Genomic DNA, 17,575 nt, shown 5'->3' with positions numbered 1-17,575 from the left:
GCACACTGAGTCAAGTCATATTATTATATCTAAGATATCTAATCCCAAATTGTAAAATACACCTGAAAAAGAGGGTCGCTGATCTGGTTCTTCAAAAAAAAATAATCTTGCTACCTTTCAAAGTTTTCAGAAAAAAGATCAGTCCTGGCTTGATATAAACAACATCAAATTTTGTTTTTGAGGGAGGAAATTCATCTCAATTTTTGAATTTTAGAATAGACACTGCCTTGTTCAATTCTCTTAGTCTCATTATTAAAGTAATAACATAACTAACAGACTGCTACCTTTCGTTTGGTACATTGTTAGGTAGAGTGTCAGAACAAAAAGATCCAGATGATGATCTGATTGTAAAATAGATTGCTAATTAGTTATATCTTGGTGTACACAGTATATGAATTATAGTTACTAAGGCTCATTCCTTATTTGTAGCATATTACTGTATAACTATAAAACAAAGGCATGGAGCTTTCCCATTGAAGTATAATGAAGTCATTGTGGTTTAGGTTATAAAAATTACCTTCTAACATCTAATTTGTGTTAACTGTATTCATTTTGAAGTTACTGGTTATCAATATCCAATAGATCAATTTCACAAACAAATACTTTGAGGTGCAAACTTATTGATGGTCTCAACCAAAATCAGCAGTCTGAAATTTTATCATCAATTTGTAGCCAAAAAATAATACTTAGAAAATAATATTTAAAATATACAAACATTTTGTATGATAGCATTTACATGTATCGTATGTGGTATAAAGAGAAATATTATAAATAATGTTTTCTTTCTTAAGAATCAGAAAAAATTAGTTCAAGTTAATGGTCACTGAGATATTTTTTTGGAAATTATGATAGGACACCAAAAACAAAAAAAACAAACTTTTTTTAGAAAGAAATTAAAAATGAAAAACCAAAAAAAAAAACCCCCTTAAACTTGTGTTATAAAAGGGTCTTTCAAAATAAATTAGTAAAATTACATAGGTACTTATAAATCAAAATCTTATAACTTAAATGGTTATATTACAAATCATTCAATAAAAAAACAATAAATCAGAAAAAAAGAAGTATTAATTTTGATGTTGATATTGGACATGACTTTGTGTATATTAGTGAAGAAATCAATATCTAATACAATGTAGTGCTGTCCTTGAAAAATACTGAATCTGCTACTATCAGTATAGTTATAGACATTGAATTATGCATTTTTTTTCAGCTTCAATTAATTTTTATTGAGACATTTGATTAGTTTAAATGTGCTGGGTTTGACAAATATACATTATACATTTAATTTGCATTTTAAGGCATTTGGAACCCTACACCAATTTAAACCGATTTCTGACATCCTGTCCTAAAGTTGTGAAAATATCTCACTATTTAATTTTTGTCAGAAGAGATCATAGTCACTTCTTTCCTTTTTTTCTTTGTTAGCTCTATCTTGAACCCTGAAATTGAAAAGTAGTAACAAATATTAAAGATGATTTCTAAAACAAGCATGCATAACACCTTGATGATAATAAAATATCACATATTCAAATGGTTTCCACTGCACTGGCTATTTAATTTTGTAAAATAAGACCTGTTTCTCTATCTGACATTTGATTGAATTGTTGCGATCAAATGTACATTGTATATCAATGCTAAAGTGAAACTGATGTTTTTCATTTTCTGAATATTTGCAAATACATTATTATGTTGAAGGAAAAAGTGCTCCCTTCCTGATTGTTTAAATTAAGCCATGAGTCATATAAAACAGTTCATACATTGTATATAATTTTATGTCCTGTTCAGTGTAACTTTCAATTGTCATTAAAGTAGAATAACATCATGATGAAACTTCCTGTACTTTGTTTTTCATTATTGACAATACTTTATAGCTTAATTTGATAAAGACTTTGACCTTAATAAGTTTTCTAGGCTAGTTAATATAGATTTATTTATGAGATTTTGTTTTATTATCATGAATTAACTTTTACAACACTTTATAATATCTTAAATGGACCTTTCCATCTTTCAATCTGAACAAAACCATTCAACATTTTTAGGGAAAGTATCAAAAGATGTACATAATGGCAAACAGTGCAGACCATGATCAGAAGGCATGGATGTGCTGGCTGACCTTGGTCTGCACTGGTGGTACGGGTAGAATCATTTGTTGCCCCCAGGCTTAGAGATAATTAATGAGTTTATTTTGGTCTATAATTGGTCTATAATAATGGTGTATTGATATTATGTATGATTATCGTATCATATTTCACATAAAATTAAATTTTTATAAAAGTGTTTGTAATTGAATTGACATGTGAGTTGTTCCCTAGGCTTCTGTAATTAATCTTTCATGAATATACATTCAATTAGATATTGTCACAATACAAAGTGTGTATTTTTTTCTACATTTTTCACTATTCAAGAAATCAGCCAAATTTCCCTTGTTTTAAATTTAATACCACATTATGTACACTGTATTGTAACAACATTGTCCTTTTTAATCCCTTAACCTGCTGAACATGTATAATGGATTAACCAAGCATTAAATATGGAACAGTCCATTCTAATTTCATTAATTTATGCAGCCAACAATTAGAGCATGGACAATTTGCATGGATATGCAGACTGGCCTGGTTCTATACTGAAGACAAAGGCAAATTAATTTTGGTTCCAGCAGGTAAAGGGTTAACTTGTACAGGTATGACTACAGTGTTGGGGTCATAAGGTACATTTAGTACTAATGTACTGAAAAAAAGTAAAAAGAAATATAGATAAGCGGTATCAGTGATGAGATAAATGTTGAACCTATGCATGCAAAGTTGGAGTGAAATAATCATGCATGGTCTTACATACATGTGAACTCTCCCGCTTTAAGTGGGAGACTCCCTCTTTCTGCAGGCATATTTTCAAAGATTTTTCTTAAAATAAGGGGTATTTTCACAAATTAAAGAAATCTCCCTCTTTTTGATGTCAGAACTTCCTTCTGTGTTCATTGCAAATTCTAAAATCTCCCTCTTTTTGAAGATAAATCTCCCTCTTGATCATGGAAAAAAGTTCACATGTATGGGTCTTATTATATGACATTGATTAAGATACCCACAAAAAACATATGAATAAGTTATCATCCCTTTGAAAAAGTGATCATATCATTTGAGTGAAAAAACTTCTTTTAATCATGAGCATGTCACTTGAAATGCATGTAACCCAAATGAACAGAAAGTTCAAGGTGCTCGTGTTTTCGTGCATCAAGTGTGGCTTGCAACTCTTACATTGTATTACTAGCCAGGTGTACATTATATTTTGCTGTGTAGCATAAATTGTACAATCTCAGTATATGCTCTTACAATTCTAATTGGTTTTTTGGTTTGCTTTTTAACCCTTAGCTCCGCCTATACATTGTATGACTGAAATACTGTTGGGAAAAGGCTTGAAATGAAACAAACAAACAAAAATTACCCTTAGCCTGCCACTGGCAACTGAATATACCAGTGGGACCATGCAGATCAAGATCTGATATCTGTTCATGGTATTCACTGTTCAATATTCATTCAGTGTATATTTAGAAAACTTCTCTAAAATCATGAATGGTTTTGTTAGACAAGTCCATTTAAGATACATGTATTTAGTCCGGTAAGGGTTAAGGACAACACAAGCTAAAAATAGAAATCAAAATGATTAACATGTTCTTGTCATGAATAGATGAATATGTGTATTTGAGTATATTTATACTCACCTCTGGTTGCCCATAAGGGCGATGTCCTCCAGAAAAGTATTAGTCATTTATATTTTGGAGGATTATAAGTGCAAGAAGATGACCCAATTCCAGAAGCTTCTCCTGGTTTTTTAACGTGCCAAGTGTTTAAGTACTCAGTCACGGGACCTCTATTTAAAGTCTCATCCCAAAGACTGATTAGTAATTTAAGTTGGCCTGAGGTTGGGAATCAAACCTACAATGTCAAGTTTTCAAGTCTTACGTTTTAACCAATTGAGCTATGCAGACTGGCACTCATGAATGATATGATAAAAGTTTTGTCTATAAATCCAGACAATCATGACAAACTATTTTCAGTTGTTAACCTTAGTACAAAAAATTATTTAATGTAACTCTGATATACACATGCAATAATTTTACATTCCTGTTATTTTGCATTCTGAAAATAGAAATATGATACGCCTAATGCGCAATACATTTATTTTGTACTTTTGTAAAGAGAATAACAAAGTTTAATAATTTCCATTTATTACAGTTAGGTCAAGTGGTAAATATGTCAGTTTTCTCTGAAAATGTAAAGTGAGACAAAATTAATTTATTTTAAGCATTTTCTGTTTCTTTTAAATTCTACTTGTCATGAGATTTTTTTAGTCTAGTCATGCAATACTCATGTATCTAAAGGTTAAAAATCAACTTGCTGTGATGTCATATTGGTTTTTTTACTGATTTTAGCTCGACTATTGAAAGAATAGGGAGACCTAATGTGCTCACCCAGACACTGGTGTCACACTTTGGTTAAATTTTTGCTTGAAAAGTGGTATTAGGAAATAGGTTTAAACCTCACACACTTATTTCAGAGGCTCATGAATATGATAGGAGGCCCCATCACCGTCCATGGCTCATAACTTTTACATTGATCTTAACAGAATTATGGTCCTTTTAAAACTTAGAAAATTGTAGATTATCCAGGCTCTGTTTTAATTTCAAGCAAATTATTCAGGTTGTTTTTATTTGTTTTTTTTTTTAAGCACTAAGGTCGAGCATGCTGTTGTACTGACACAGCTCTTGTTGGGAAAAAAAAACCCATGCTTAAGTCTTTAGTAAATTATAGTATTGTAACCATAAAAAATTTGGCAAATTTAACAAATCCATCAAAATATTTACCATATATTTTTCCAAATGATAATTATGTACACACCTGTTTCATGCCTTAAACATGAGCTGGTTGTAAGAAACCTTCACAAATTTTGGTAATTTAAGAGATTAAACTGTCTTGCTAAAATGAGAAAAGGCCCTTGTAGACTAAATTGTTATATGCAAACAAATCTCTGAGCCATGAGTTTTTAATGCCACACTTGTGTGCGCTTCATGTAGTCATCATCATAAATCAAATAGTGTCTGCAGGTTGTCTAAAACTATAGCATCAACATAATTGCATAACACATTGTCAGATGACTAATGATGGTCAGAAGAAAACAGGTCAGAAGAAAATATAAGTTTTAAGAATTTATTTCATAATGTAATTCAAATATGTTTAAATTAGATTTAAATATTTCTTAAGCATACGTTATTGACAAAGATTGTAAGATATATCTTATATCAAATTTCAAAATAAATACTTGTTTATCAATATGTACACATAAAATACAGTACAATATCATGTAAACTACTACATACTGTAGGGTTATATTTGAGGGTTATATTTAATATCATATCTTCTAATGACAACAACCTCTTTATCTGTTTTTGGTAAAGGTGATAAAAATCAAGCTCATCGTGATATAGGAAACACTTGACCTTGATAAACTAGAAAAAAGTGTAATTGCACCGACAATCATTTACCTATTTTTTTGATGTCCTCTCGTATTACTGAGCACATTGTAACCATCATAAGCCAATTAAACCCTGTAAAATTTATATTCTGTTTAAGAAATAATACCCTCCTTAGAATAAACCTATTTGTAAAATGTGAAATAATCTTTTACAGAGCTCTGCTCCTTGCCTTTCCTACAATTTAATTCATTAAATATTATACAGTCATTAAATGTATATTTTCTGTTTACGGTTAAAATACTTTAACATTCATCCTGCTTGTGGCAGATTAGTTTCCTCATTTTGATTATTCCCCTTTTAAAGTAACTGTTGATATCTTGGCAAACTTGATAAAATTGATGCTTGTATATATAGATGCTTATTCAATGTCTGATGAATTATAGTCTATACATATATATAGCTTTAAATACTGGTATTCTTAAAATTTACTCTTACCCTGTTGCAAATATAAGCTTAAAATAAATATATACTGTAACAATCTATAAGCAGTAGATGGCAATAAGATAAATATATAAACATAATTCAACTACAGTCAAACGTGTATTAAGGGACCGGGCAAGGGAACCACCCAAAACGGTCGCTTAATGAAACGGTCTCTTAAGACAGTCAGCATGATATAAAAGTCAAAATTAAAAAAATGACATCTTTTTTATTCGGTGGGATTGTTTTTCAACTTCATTTTTATATCTCTGTTGAAAATAGTACGCTCCGATAATCTAAATGGATGCAAATGTAAAAATAACTTTCTGATATTTATTGACAAAACAGTTTCAAGATCCATTACGTACATGTTTGACATTTTTTCCAGAATGTTTTAACTTCTCCGTTGTTTTTCCTTGTCTTCAACACGAAAACCCTATTAGTGAAGATGTTTTCTGTTGTGCATTTTTTTTCATTTGAAATACACAAACTACATCTATTTGTTACGATTAATTTAATGGCTAATCAAGTTCAAGGTCAATTTAATGCAGTCTAAATGTCAACAAGCGAAGCGTATACACAATCTCAGTATGGGCGGAGCCTTGCATTGTTTATCCGATATTATTGGATAATACACGTCACGCGTATACTTAACTTCATTTGCATACGCTAAAACGGTATGGGAAAAAGAGTTTTTCACACGTTTATTGTTGTGTTTTGATTGTTGACACTTGTGACATAACGAGGTGGCGTTCTCTATAAACACAATTACTTGACAGGTAAAAGTGGTCGTTTAATGAAAAGATTGATGTCAATTAGGTGACTAATTAGCGGTCGCTGGTCGCGTTGAGCAAAAGTCGCTTAATACATTAAAGATATAGAGAGAAAATGATCGGGGGGAATTTAAAGTGGTCGTTTAAGACAAAAGTCGCTTAATACATGTGGTCGCATGGGCAAGTTAGACTGTATATCATATCATATTAGTACCCGCCTGCAAACACTTCGTATCAATATTAAACAAAGAATGATCAAAAGGATATATTTAGCCTGTAACTTTAAGCAAAATTCCATATCATTCAATGAAACTCAAAATAAAATAATGCCAAACGAATAATTAGCATTTTAAGTTTAGAGTTGAAATGTTGAGAAATACAGACTCCTTTGCAAGTGTGAACATCTGACATTGTAAATGCAATATGATCTTCAACCCTAAACCTGCTGGAACCAAAAGTGTTGAGACTTTGCCACCATTTTGATATTGAATTTCCTTCAACTTTAAAAGGACAGTTTCAAGTTCCAAGCTGGACAAATTCATTACAAAAATTCAAAAGATAAAGTGTTATGGTGTGTACAGCTATAATATTACATGATATAATGTGTTTATTTCTCAATTTTCAGCAAATCAACCTAAAAAACAAAGCTACTAAAGATAACTGGGTGAAAAACCCAACTCCTATAAAGTTTCAAATATGGGCGTGGAACCTCACTAACCCAGATGAAGTTAAAGCCGGCACTGGTAAACCAACTCTAGTCCAAAGAGGACCATATACATACATGTAAGCTCAATGTTATAATAAAAATAGTGTATTGTAATGAGATGACTCTTTGAAATTTTTAGCTCCTATCCAAGTGTTAGTTTCAGGTATATAAATTTTTTCCTGTTTTTGTGTCAAAAACATGGCAAAACTGAACATGTTGCAGGCTTGGTTTGATTAAGTCTGTTCATGGGCTCTAGCAGTAATTGCAAGCTACTGTCCTCAGCTCCTCACCCCCTAGGATCGGCTTTAGCAGAATTCAACATTTGACATGAACTGGAAAATTTTTTATATTATGAAACATCCTCAGATGTATTAAAATTATCAATATGAAACATCCTCAGACGTATTAAAACTATCAACCAATTGTCATGAAGTGTATGAAGAAAGATTTTATCAAAATTGCCATAATTTATGATCCTATCTTCAAGGCCCATCTGGAAACGGCTTCAACATAACAGACAAAAAGATGTACATGTACTATTATTTAACTAATTTGAATGAATATGAAATGAATTGAGCCGCGTCATGACAAAACCATCCGCGCAGTCAGATCAGGATCCATGCTGTTTGCTTACAAACCTTATAACAAGTAGAGAAACTGATAGCGAACAGCATGGATTCTGATCAGACTGTGCGAAGGCGCAGGCTTGTCAGGATTCATGCTGGTCACAAACCCATTATGTTGGTTTTGTCATGACACAGCTCAATTATTATTTTTCATAGTGAGAATCGACAGAAAGTGGCCATCAAATATAATGATGATAACAAGACTGTTACGTACAGGGAGAACAAGTTCTATTCATTTGACAGAGCTAATTCTAATGGAACAGAGGCAGACGAGATTGTGACAGTCAACATTCCACTCATGGTAATATAAATTTTGAGCATTCATATTTTTGTTATAATTAAAGTGCATAGTCAGAAAACTTTATAGTTTACATAATTTTGTATTATGTTTCATTACCTTTCTTTTAGAGAATAAATATGTTCATATATGAACCTTTCTAATATCTTTATGAACTGGGGAATATATGTTTTAAAGTATTTTGGGGTACTATTTCAAGAGAGTGAGACTAAAAAAATGATTGAACTGCAAACTAAATACTGTATTATATACCGGACAAGGTGCTTGAATGATTAAATGCTTAAATCTTGCCTTTTGACTGGACGGAATGAACTTTAAAAGGTTTAACTCATCTCTTCACACTGGTTTATATAATTTATTATGATAATCAATGAAAAATGTAAGAATCGGCAAAAAGAAAGATATTTGTCTATTTTGTGATCGTGATTTCTGTAAGCGTCTTGAGGTACTGCTCCAATACTGTATTGAGTTAAATCCTTCAAGAAAAATAATCATTATAAGGGTCATGACCTTAGCAAATCATATGACTAGGAACGTTTATGGTGGGTGCCCTTCATGGCTGTGGTTAATTGATAAGTTTCTTGATGCCATGATCTTAAATGTTATTTTTTCAGGGACTTTTGTATTAAATTAATAAATCTAACAAATTTTCCTTCTTTTAATTTCCCCGTATAGTTGATAGCCAATGTGTTGAAGAAGGAATTTGGTGTACTACAGACACTTGCAGCAGCATTACTCGACTGGGCCAATGAAGACCTGTTTGTTACACTCTCTATTAAAGACCTTGTTTGGGGCTATGATGAGCCCCTCATCAACAAAACAATCAGCCTTATTAACTCATTAGGTTTTCATTTAAATATCAGTGATAAATTTGGCATTTTTGTTGGGGTAAGTCACCATAAATTATTTTAGATCATGAATTTTTTTGTCATTTAAGATGTTGATGTTATAAATAAAGAAGATTTCATCAACTTTGCTACCATTGAATCAATAAAAATGTTAGGGTACTGCTTTCATGTGTGTTAGTAGAAAGTTTAACTGAGATTGTTTGATATTATATTTTTGTGCTTTTCCTTTTTTTAGTTTGATTTAAAAAGAAATCTTGATGATATCACTATTGGTTATTTATTTTCATTATACTGCAAAGTCAGCATTATTTTGTTACATAAATTAAGAAACATTGAAATTTAATAGAAAAAAATGAAGATTTTTTTTTTTGAAAAGTAAAGTTTCTTTCCTATTGTTAACAATACAAAGGACAAAGCCTATACTCACAAAGGATGTGGAAAACACTGAGTAATTATGACATACATTATATTTTTCCAGACAAATGGTACAGATGATGGTGTGTATAATATTATGACAGGAGAAGGGGATTCAAGTCAGTTTGGCATCATCAAAACCTGGAACTTTGCTCCGTATGTCTCTGTCATACATTAAAGATTTTACAACTTTTAAATTTTTTTTTTAATTCAATTGATATTTTAAGTACGGTAAGTTTGACACTCCTAAAATATGCTTGTTCTTCTTTGCTATGCCGAGCTATAAGGTGATTTAGATTGAATGTAAATATTATTATAACATACAAGTTTTTGGGTTTTTTTTAAATTGAGAAATTTTATTTAAAGGGACTCCACTTAGGTTTTTTAACATGACTGGACTGGAAATAATTTATTTTGAGATTTATGCTCCCTGTGATGTAGGACTAAACCAATAACCTGTGTGCAAAATTTCAGATCATTCGGTCACACTGTTTTTCCAGAATAATATTCTAATTGTGAAAAATGACCTGCCTTGGTTTTCACTGTAATCTGACTAAGAATAACTCAAAAATACTATTTTCAACATATTTCCGGGTATTTTTCTTAATAATCTTTTGCAAATTGTTATGTTTTAAGTGCCCCAATGGATCAATGTAAGAAATTCAAACTTAATGTTTTTAGACTTTGGGACCTCAGTGGAGTTCCTTTAATATTAATTTATTTATTCATTACTCATCTATTAAGTCATCTACTTACTTTTATTAGTTATTGCATTAAGTACCTATTATATGATGTTATTTTGTATATATACTTTATCTTGTATCATTTTTTATGAATCATCACTTGCATTAACTGTTTCCATTTGTTGCACTTGAAAGATAATAACTAAATTTAGAATAATTTGTCAGTTTAAATGTGCGGAAAGTACATGATAAGGAAATTTTAAACTCATCTGATAAATTGTTTTATGTATTTCTTTGGTATGACTCACACCTTGTTTAAACAGTTTTCATAAGTTGTATTAAAGGGTGATAACTTAATTTATAAAAATTTGTCAGTTAAATAACTGAAAAAATACATAATGAAATAAAATAAAATAAAAATACATAATAAGAAAATTCTAAACTTGTTTGATATATGATTTTATGTATTCCTTTGGTATATGTTGATGACAAAACTCTAGCAGTTTAAATGTCAACATGATTTGAGCCGCGTCACGACAAAACCAACATGGTGCGTTTGCGACCAGCATGGATCCAGACCAGCCTGCGCATCCGCACAGTCTGATCAGGATCCATGCTGTTCGCTATCAGTTTCTCTACTTATAATAGGGTTGGTAAGCGAACAGCATGGATCCTGATCAGACTGCGCGGATGCGCAGGCTGGTCTGGATCCATGCTGGTCGCAAATGCACTTAGTTGGTTTTGTCATGACGTGGCTCATTTTATCTTTACCAATAGGTGATTAGTTATACCTGAATTGCACAGAAAGATTGGCACATCCTCAACTTTTATCCACCAGTATAACTGGAAAGTCATTATACATGTAATTTATATGACATTGAATTGTATTGTTGTAACTTTGAACCCAAGTTTACACCATTTATCTACTAGTAATTACAATAGCTGCTTTTGACTGTGAAAGAATTTAGAAACCAGAATAAGCTATTTTGGCTTGTGGTCGGCAATATCTACGAGCATGATCAAGTTTTTACATGCTGGAAAATACTTAACTTTAAAAGTGGAAAGTAAAAGTAAGAATAATGGCATACACTTATTTTGTACTTCTATGTCCTGAATCAAGAATAAATTAATTGATCCATTTGAAATTAAGTCATATCATTTTCAGAAACTAAGGAAATAATTGAGCCTCGCCATGACAAAACCAACATAGTGGGTTTGCGACCAGCATGGATCCAGACATGCCTCAGTCTGATCAAGATCCATGCTGTTCGCTATCAGTTTCTCTACTTGTTATAGGGTTTGTAAGCGAACAGCATGGATCCTGATCAGACTGCATGGATGTGCAGGCTTGTCTGGATCCATGTTGGTCGCAAACCCACTATGTTGGTTTTGTTGTGACGCGGCTCAATTATATTGCTTCTATTTCAGTGTGCTAAAAGTATCATCATTATTTATTGGCCTTACCCAATTTCTACTAGTTACAGGCTTGCCTGCTAGAACTACATTCAATTTTGGTGACTGTTGTATTATTTTTCAAGTCCTGTAGAGGGTTACAGTGATACTGGTATATTTTGTTGTGACTCAGATTCACCTTTGACCATTTTGTTTTATTGTGATTCTGTTTGAATCTTTGCACAGTACACATACAAGGATATGATACATTACACTTATTAATTCTAACCAAAAAAAACACACTTCTTTCTTTAAAAGAAAAAAAACATATTTTCAGTGCTAGTGTTATTTTGATTTAAATATACATTAATATACACTTCATATATATTACAGGAACCTTACATTCTGGACATCTCACACTTGTAACATGTTGAATGGCACAGGTAAGTATACTTTTTAAAATTAATTAAATAGTTTAGGTAATACCAATAATATATTATAATGAGAGCTATCTTAGCATAAAGTTCAATGTTTATCTGTATGCTCAGGGATCATAGGTATATTGTTTACCTGTGTGCCCAGGGATCTTAGGTTCAAGTCTTACTTGGATCACTATCAGGACCAGTACTGGTTATTCCAAAAATCATGCAGACTTAGGGCATGATTAATATAAGTTCCACATTCCATTGTAGTATAGATTAAATGTTTTACTACCTATTATAGTAAATAGGTGCATCATTATGATTTTGTGCATGAAACTGTAGTTATTAACTTTTTAATTAGAGCAACACAGTCACTTTTAATGTCTTTCAAAGATTAATATATTAAAATAGTTATTATTGCATCATGAACGGTAATGTTGTGATATTATTCCCTTTAAATGTGTCTGACAATTACTGTAGAATAATGAATTATTTCAGATGGTACAATTTTCCACCCATTTATGGAAAAGTCGGATGTATTATATGTGTTCTCATCTGATTTATGCAGGTAAACTGTTATGTTACATTATGTCTTCAAACTTACATAGTTTTTTTTTCAGGAATTATTTTGTTCATTGTGGAAAGAGGGCAGTGATTTCAAAACTAAACAAAAATGGTCACATATTGTGAAAAAAAGAAACAGCAATTTATTAATTTCAGAGAAAATAGAAAAATGCAAATACATGTATATGTATTGCATTTAAAATTTGTATTTGTTGTGAAACTATCAAGCATAGTTAATGTAAAGGATGTGCAATAGTTATATTTTATATAAATATTTACTGAATAAGTGATAATGTTTTTAATTCATGTTCATCTCAGTGAAGAATCTTTTTAGCTCGACTATTCGATAAGAATAAGTAGAGCTATTGTAGTCACCCGAGCGTTGGCGTTGGTGTCGGCGTTGGCGTAACCACTTATGTTAAAGTTTTTGTAATAGTTTAAATATTTTCAAAGTCCATTGGCATATGGCTTTGAAACTTTGCACACTTGTTCACCATCATTACCCCAACCTGTAGACAGGAGGAGGTAACTCTATCAAGCATTTTGACAGAATTATGCCCCTTTTCCAACTTAGAATTTACGTTAAAGTTTTTGTAATACCTCAATTATTTAAAAATTCATTGACATAAGGCTTTGAAACATGTTGAAATTTTATACTCTTCTTTGAGAGCATAATAGGACTCTCTCCAAGGCCTATAACTGTAATATGGAGTTAAAGAAAAATTTTGCATTTTTCTTTACTTAGAAAATTGTACCTTTTAATCAAGGCTTTTTTTACTATCAAGCACTAAGAATAGTCCAGCGTTGCTGTCCTACCGACAGCTCTTGTTTTAATTGTTGTCATGGAGATAAATACATATCTAAGTTGTACCCAAAATTAGAAGTTCTTATTCATTTTTTCTCGGCTGATATTTTCAGTTGATTTATTTCTACATTTGCTTTAAGAGGTGATAACTATTGCCCTAAAGAAGTAAAATCAGACATAAATGATGTATGTTTCAGGTCTATATATTTCACATACCTGCGTGACAACAAACAGAAGGGTATAGATGTATACAGATTTACTACCCCACCTGATGTATTTCAATCTCCTACTGACAATCCAGCTAACCAAGGATACTGCACTCCCAGTGATAACTGCTTTCCATCAGGACTACTGAATGTGGAAAACTGTCATTTTGGTAGATAAAACTGACTCTTGTATAAGATTAATTGAGCCGTGTCATGACAAAACCAACATAGTGTGTTTAGCTTGACTAGATTCAATGAATAGGGAAAGCTATTGTACTCACCCTGGCGTCTGCATCACATTTTAGTTAAGATTTTGCATGCAAGTTGGTATCTCTGAAACTTCTCTCATTTGCTCTCTTTGATTATCTTACATGATAGACACAGGACACATAACTTTGAGTTAACTTTATACAGAGTTATGCCCCTTTTCTTACTGTTGAGCACTGATTATAGTTAAGGGAGCTGTGCATAAGTGCTGTCTAATGGACAGCTCTTTTCTGGCTCTTTTCAAATAAAAGTGGGGCCATCCTTCATTGTCTGGCTTCTGTATATGAGTATCACTTATTGTTGTGATTTTGAAATTATTTCAGGTGCTCCACTCATATTCTCACAGCCCCATTTCCTGAACGCTGATCCTGCTATTATACATGGTGTGAATGGAATGCACCCGAATCTGGAGGAACATGGTACATTTATTGATGTTGAACCAGTAAGAAATCATTCTTATTTTCTTGTAGTAATATCTTTATCATTTCTTCACTAAATCAGTGTAATGGACTTGTCTTCATTTGAATTTAGAATGGTTCATTGTGAAAATTTGGTATTTCAGATTCATTATCTTGATCTAGTAATTTGTAACAGCTTTTTTGAAAGGGGCATTTAAGTTTGTTTTTTTTTGTTGTTGTTGTTTTTTCTTCTCAAATATTCTTTATTAATTCTTTGGTTTTTGTTAAATGTAGAAAGTAGCAGGAAATAATATATGTATACTGGTCGGCAGTCGAAGAACATTTGTCACAGTGATTTCTGTCCCAATATAGGTCTGAAATATTTTGAAAACTTCCTTGGAAACAACTTTTCCTTCTACTGAAATGTGTCATCCAAGTGTTGTACATGATGTTGATTGATTTATGGAGTACTGAATAATATCCTGTTTTCTTGTATTATCAAGGGGCTAAGGCCTAAACTGGCATAGATGAACTTTACATAACATTTCTAGGTAGTGATATTTTACACTGTAGACACGTTTTCAAATTCAGAAGTGCCAGTTTCGTCTGTTTAAAGCATGTCCCGATAATTCGAGAAACCTTGATAATATGAGAAATAGGAAAAATTTAAACCTATAGATACATGTGTACAAAACATTCATAGACATGCAAGGAACCATTAGACCAGGGCTGGCAAAATCAATTGTCCGTATTGCCCAGGTTGTCCCACAGCCTGTACAGACAAGTGAAAATTTTCAAGAATTAACTATGTAAATATCATACAGACAAGTTGAAAACTGCTTCACTTAAATGGACAAGTAAGTCAAAATCAGATTTTGCCTGCCCTGCCATTAGAATATTTGTAACCCTAAACCAAGACTAGAAAAATATTTACAAAATATGTTTTTTCCTGTTTCAGTACACAGGGGCTGCTTTTTATGCTGCTAAGAAATTACAAATTAACATACTGTTGGAGAAAGTTGATCATATAGAGTAAGTTATCTACACTTTAAAATTCTTGTATATTTGTGCCATTTAATTTTCTATGATAATTAATTAATTAATTGATTAACTAGGTTTTCGATTTTGAAAATCCTGGTTATTGGAATGGCAAATGGTCGATGTTGGGGTGGGCGTCAGACAGGTGGTTTCTTGACGATAATTAGAGTTTGGAAAAAGAAATCGTTATCAAATTTGGTACATAGTAAGCTTATGCAAAGTGCTTGCTTTTGATTGCTTTTGAGTCAACAAGGGTCGTCAATGTTAGTAGAAATGGGTTCCTGTTTGAAACCTGCTTTCATGGCATTGCTATGTTTATTTGTTGTTTATTTGAACACTAAAGAATTTTGTTCATGATTGCATGTTTGTACTCTGATTAAAGTGACATTGATATCTTTGTTTATCTCATGTGTAAAAGAAAATTTTTTACCATTTATTATACCCCCACCACAAAATGTGGGGGGGGCTATAATGGATTCGCTTTGTCGCGTCGGTCTGTCCGTCCGTCAGTTGGTCCGTCCGTCCGTCTCCATTTTCGTGTCTGCTCTATAGATCCTATACCAATTGAAGAATTTTCTCAAACTTGGCTCAAATGTTCACCTCAACAAGGGGATGTGCAAAACCCATGTTGCCCATGTGTCAGCTCAAGGTCAAGGTCACAATTGAAGGTCAAATATCAAACAATCAAATATTAGACAGTATGTCGTGTCCGCTCTGTAAGTCCTATACTAATGGAAGGATTTTCTTCAAACTTGGCTCAAATGTTCACCTCAACAAGGGGATGTGCAGAACCCATGTTGCCCAGATGTGAGCTCAAGGTCAAGGTCACAATTGAAGGTCAAATATCAAACAATCAAATATTACACAATATGTCGTGTCCGCTCTATAATTCCTATACTAATGGAAGAATTTTCTTCAAACTTTACTCAAATGTTAACCTTAACACGGTTATGTGCAGAATCCATGTCACCTTTGTGCTGGCTAAAGGTCAAGGTCACACTTGAAGGTCAAAAATTGACTTAGAAAATGTTCGTACATGTACTAAAATATTTCTGAAACTAGCACAGGTATTTGCTTGAAACTTAAAATATATATGAAGTGTTACAAATTAGATATGCAGGTAAAGTTTCATAACTCTGTATTGCATTTTGACAAAGTTATGCCCCTTTTTAAGTCTTTGAATTTACATACAAGCAATACTAGACAATATGTCGTGTCCGCTCTATAAATTCTATACCAATGGAAGGATTTTCTTCAAACTTTACTCAGATTTTCACACCAACTGGGCAATGTGCAGAACCCATCTTACACTTGTGCCAGCTTAAGGCCAAGGCCACACTTGAAGGTCAAAAATTGACTTATAAATTGATTAGTACATTGGGAAAATGAAAGGTTATTTGTAACTGTTTCGAACATGATTTGATAATATATATTTATACTATTACCTGTACAGTTAGTCTTTTTTTCACCAGAGATATTTTTTCTTTATGTATTTGTGCCACTAAAGTTATTCCCTTAACCACCTTTCCAAGTTGTCTTCTGTCAAGGACATTGGTGGGGGAATGAATTGCATTCAGCGATAGTTTTAGTTTATTTTTTTCTTTAATGTCTTTCAGGCAGACAAATCTTTTGAAAAGAACAGTACTTCCAGTACTCTGGCTGAATGAGGTATGTTATTTAGTTCTTAGTTTTTAGATATATTGTCAATATTGTATCATATTTTCATATGATGTTTATATGAAAGGAAGTTTTTAGTTCGACTATTCGAAGAATATGAGAGCTATTGTAGTCGCCCCGTCGTCGGCGTCAGCGTCCGCGTCAGCGTCTGCGTTGGTTAAAGTTTTTTGTAAATTCAAATATCTCAATTATTGCTTGAGATATTCAATTGAAACTTACAATACTTATTTATAGTAACAATGTACATCAGATTGACAAGTTGGATAACTCTACCTACAATATTGACAGAATTATGCCCCTTTTTAACTTAGAAATTTTGGTTAAAGTTTTTTGTAAAGTCAAATATCTCAATTATTGCTTGAGATATTCAATTGAAACTTGCAATACTTATTTTTAGTAACAATGTACATCAGATTGACAAGTTGGATAAACTCTACCTACAATATTTTTCAGAATTATGCCCTTTTTAACTTAGAAATTTTGGTTTATGTTTTTTGTAAATTCAAATACC

At 32.0% G+C, this 17,575-nt stretch overlaps 1 protein-coding gene across 3 annotated transcripts in view; it reads left to right on the top strand.

Moving 5' to 3' along the window:
* LOC132733575 (lysosome membrane protein 2-like) overlaps positions 1-17,575 on the top strand; it is a 33,604-nt gene that overhangs the window by 1,886 nt on the left and 14,143 nt on the right. For 2 of the 3 annotated variants that reach the window (XM_060720235.1, XM_060720236.1), the window contains exons 2-11: positions 7,346-7,503; positions 8,209-8,353; positions 9,026-9,238; positions 9,677-9,768; positions 12,081-12,130; positions 12,608-12,677; positions 13,676-13,854; positions 14,275-14,393; positions 15,308-15,381; positions 17,004-17,055. In XM_060720235.1, the coding sequence (XP_060576218.1) occupies positions 7,346-7,503; positions 8,209-8,353; positions 9,026-9,238; positions 9,677-9,768; positions 12,081-12,130; positions 12,608-12,677; positions 13,676-13,854; positions 14,275-14,393; positions 15,308-15,381; positions 17,004-17,055 (1,152 nt within the window). Of the gene's footprint in view, positions 1-7,345; positions 7,504-8,208; positions 8,354-9,025; positions 9,239-9,676; positions 9,769-12,080; positions 12,131-12,607; positions 12,678-13,675; positions 13,855-14,274; positions 14,394-15,307; positions 15,386-17,003; positions 17,056-17,575 lie in introns of all 3 variants that reach the window. The other variant, XM_060720237.1, reaches the window with a different exon arrangement.

The sequence above is a fragment of the Ruditapes philippinarum genome, unplaced genomic scaffold, assembly GCF_026571515.1.
Source record: "Ruditapes philippinarum isolate M1 unplaced genomic scaffold, ASM2657151v2 ctg3542_1_1_1_1, whole genome shotgun sequence".
Classification (NCBI taxonomy): domain Eukaryota; kingdom Metazoa; phylum Mollusca; class Bivalvia; order Venerida; family Veneridae; genus Ruditapes; species Ruditapes philippinarum.
The sequence above is the reverse complement of the archived record's forward strand: the minus strand, read 5'-3'. Positions and strand labels throughout refer to the sequence as shown.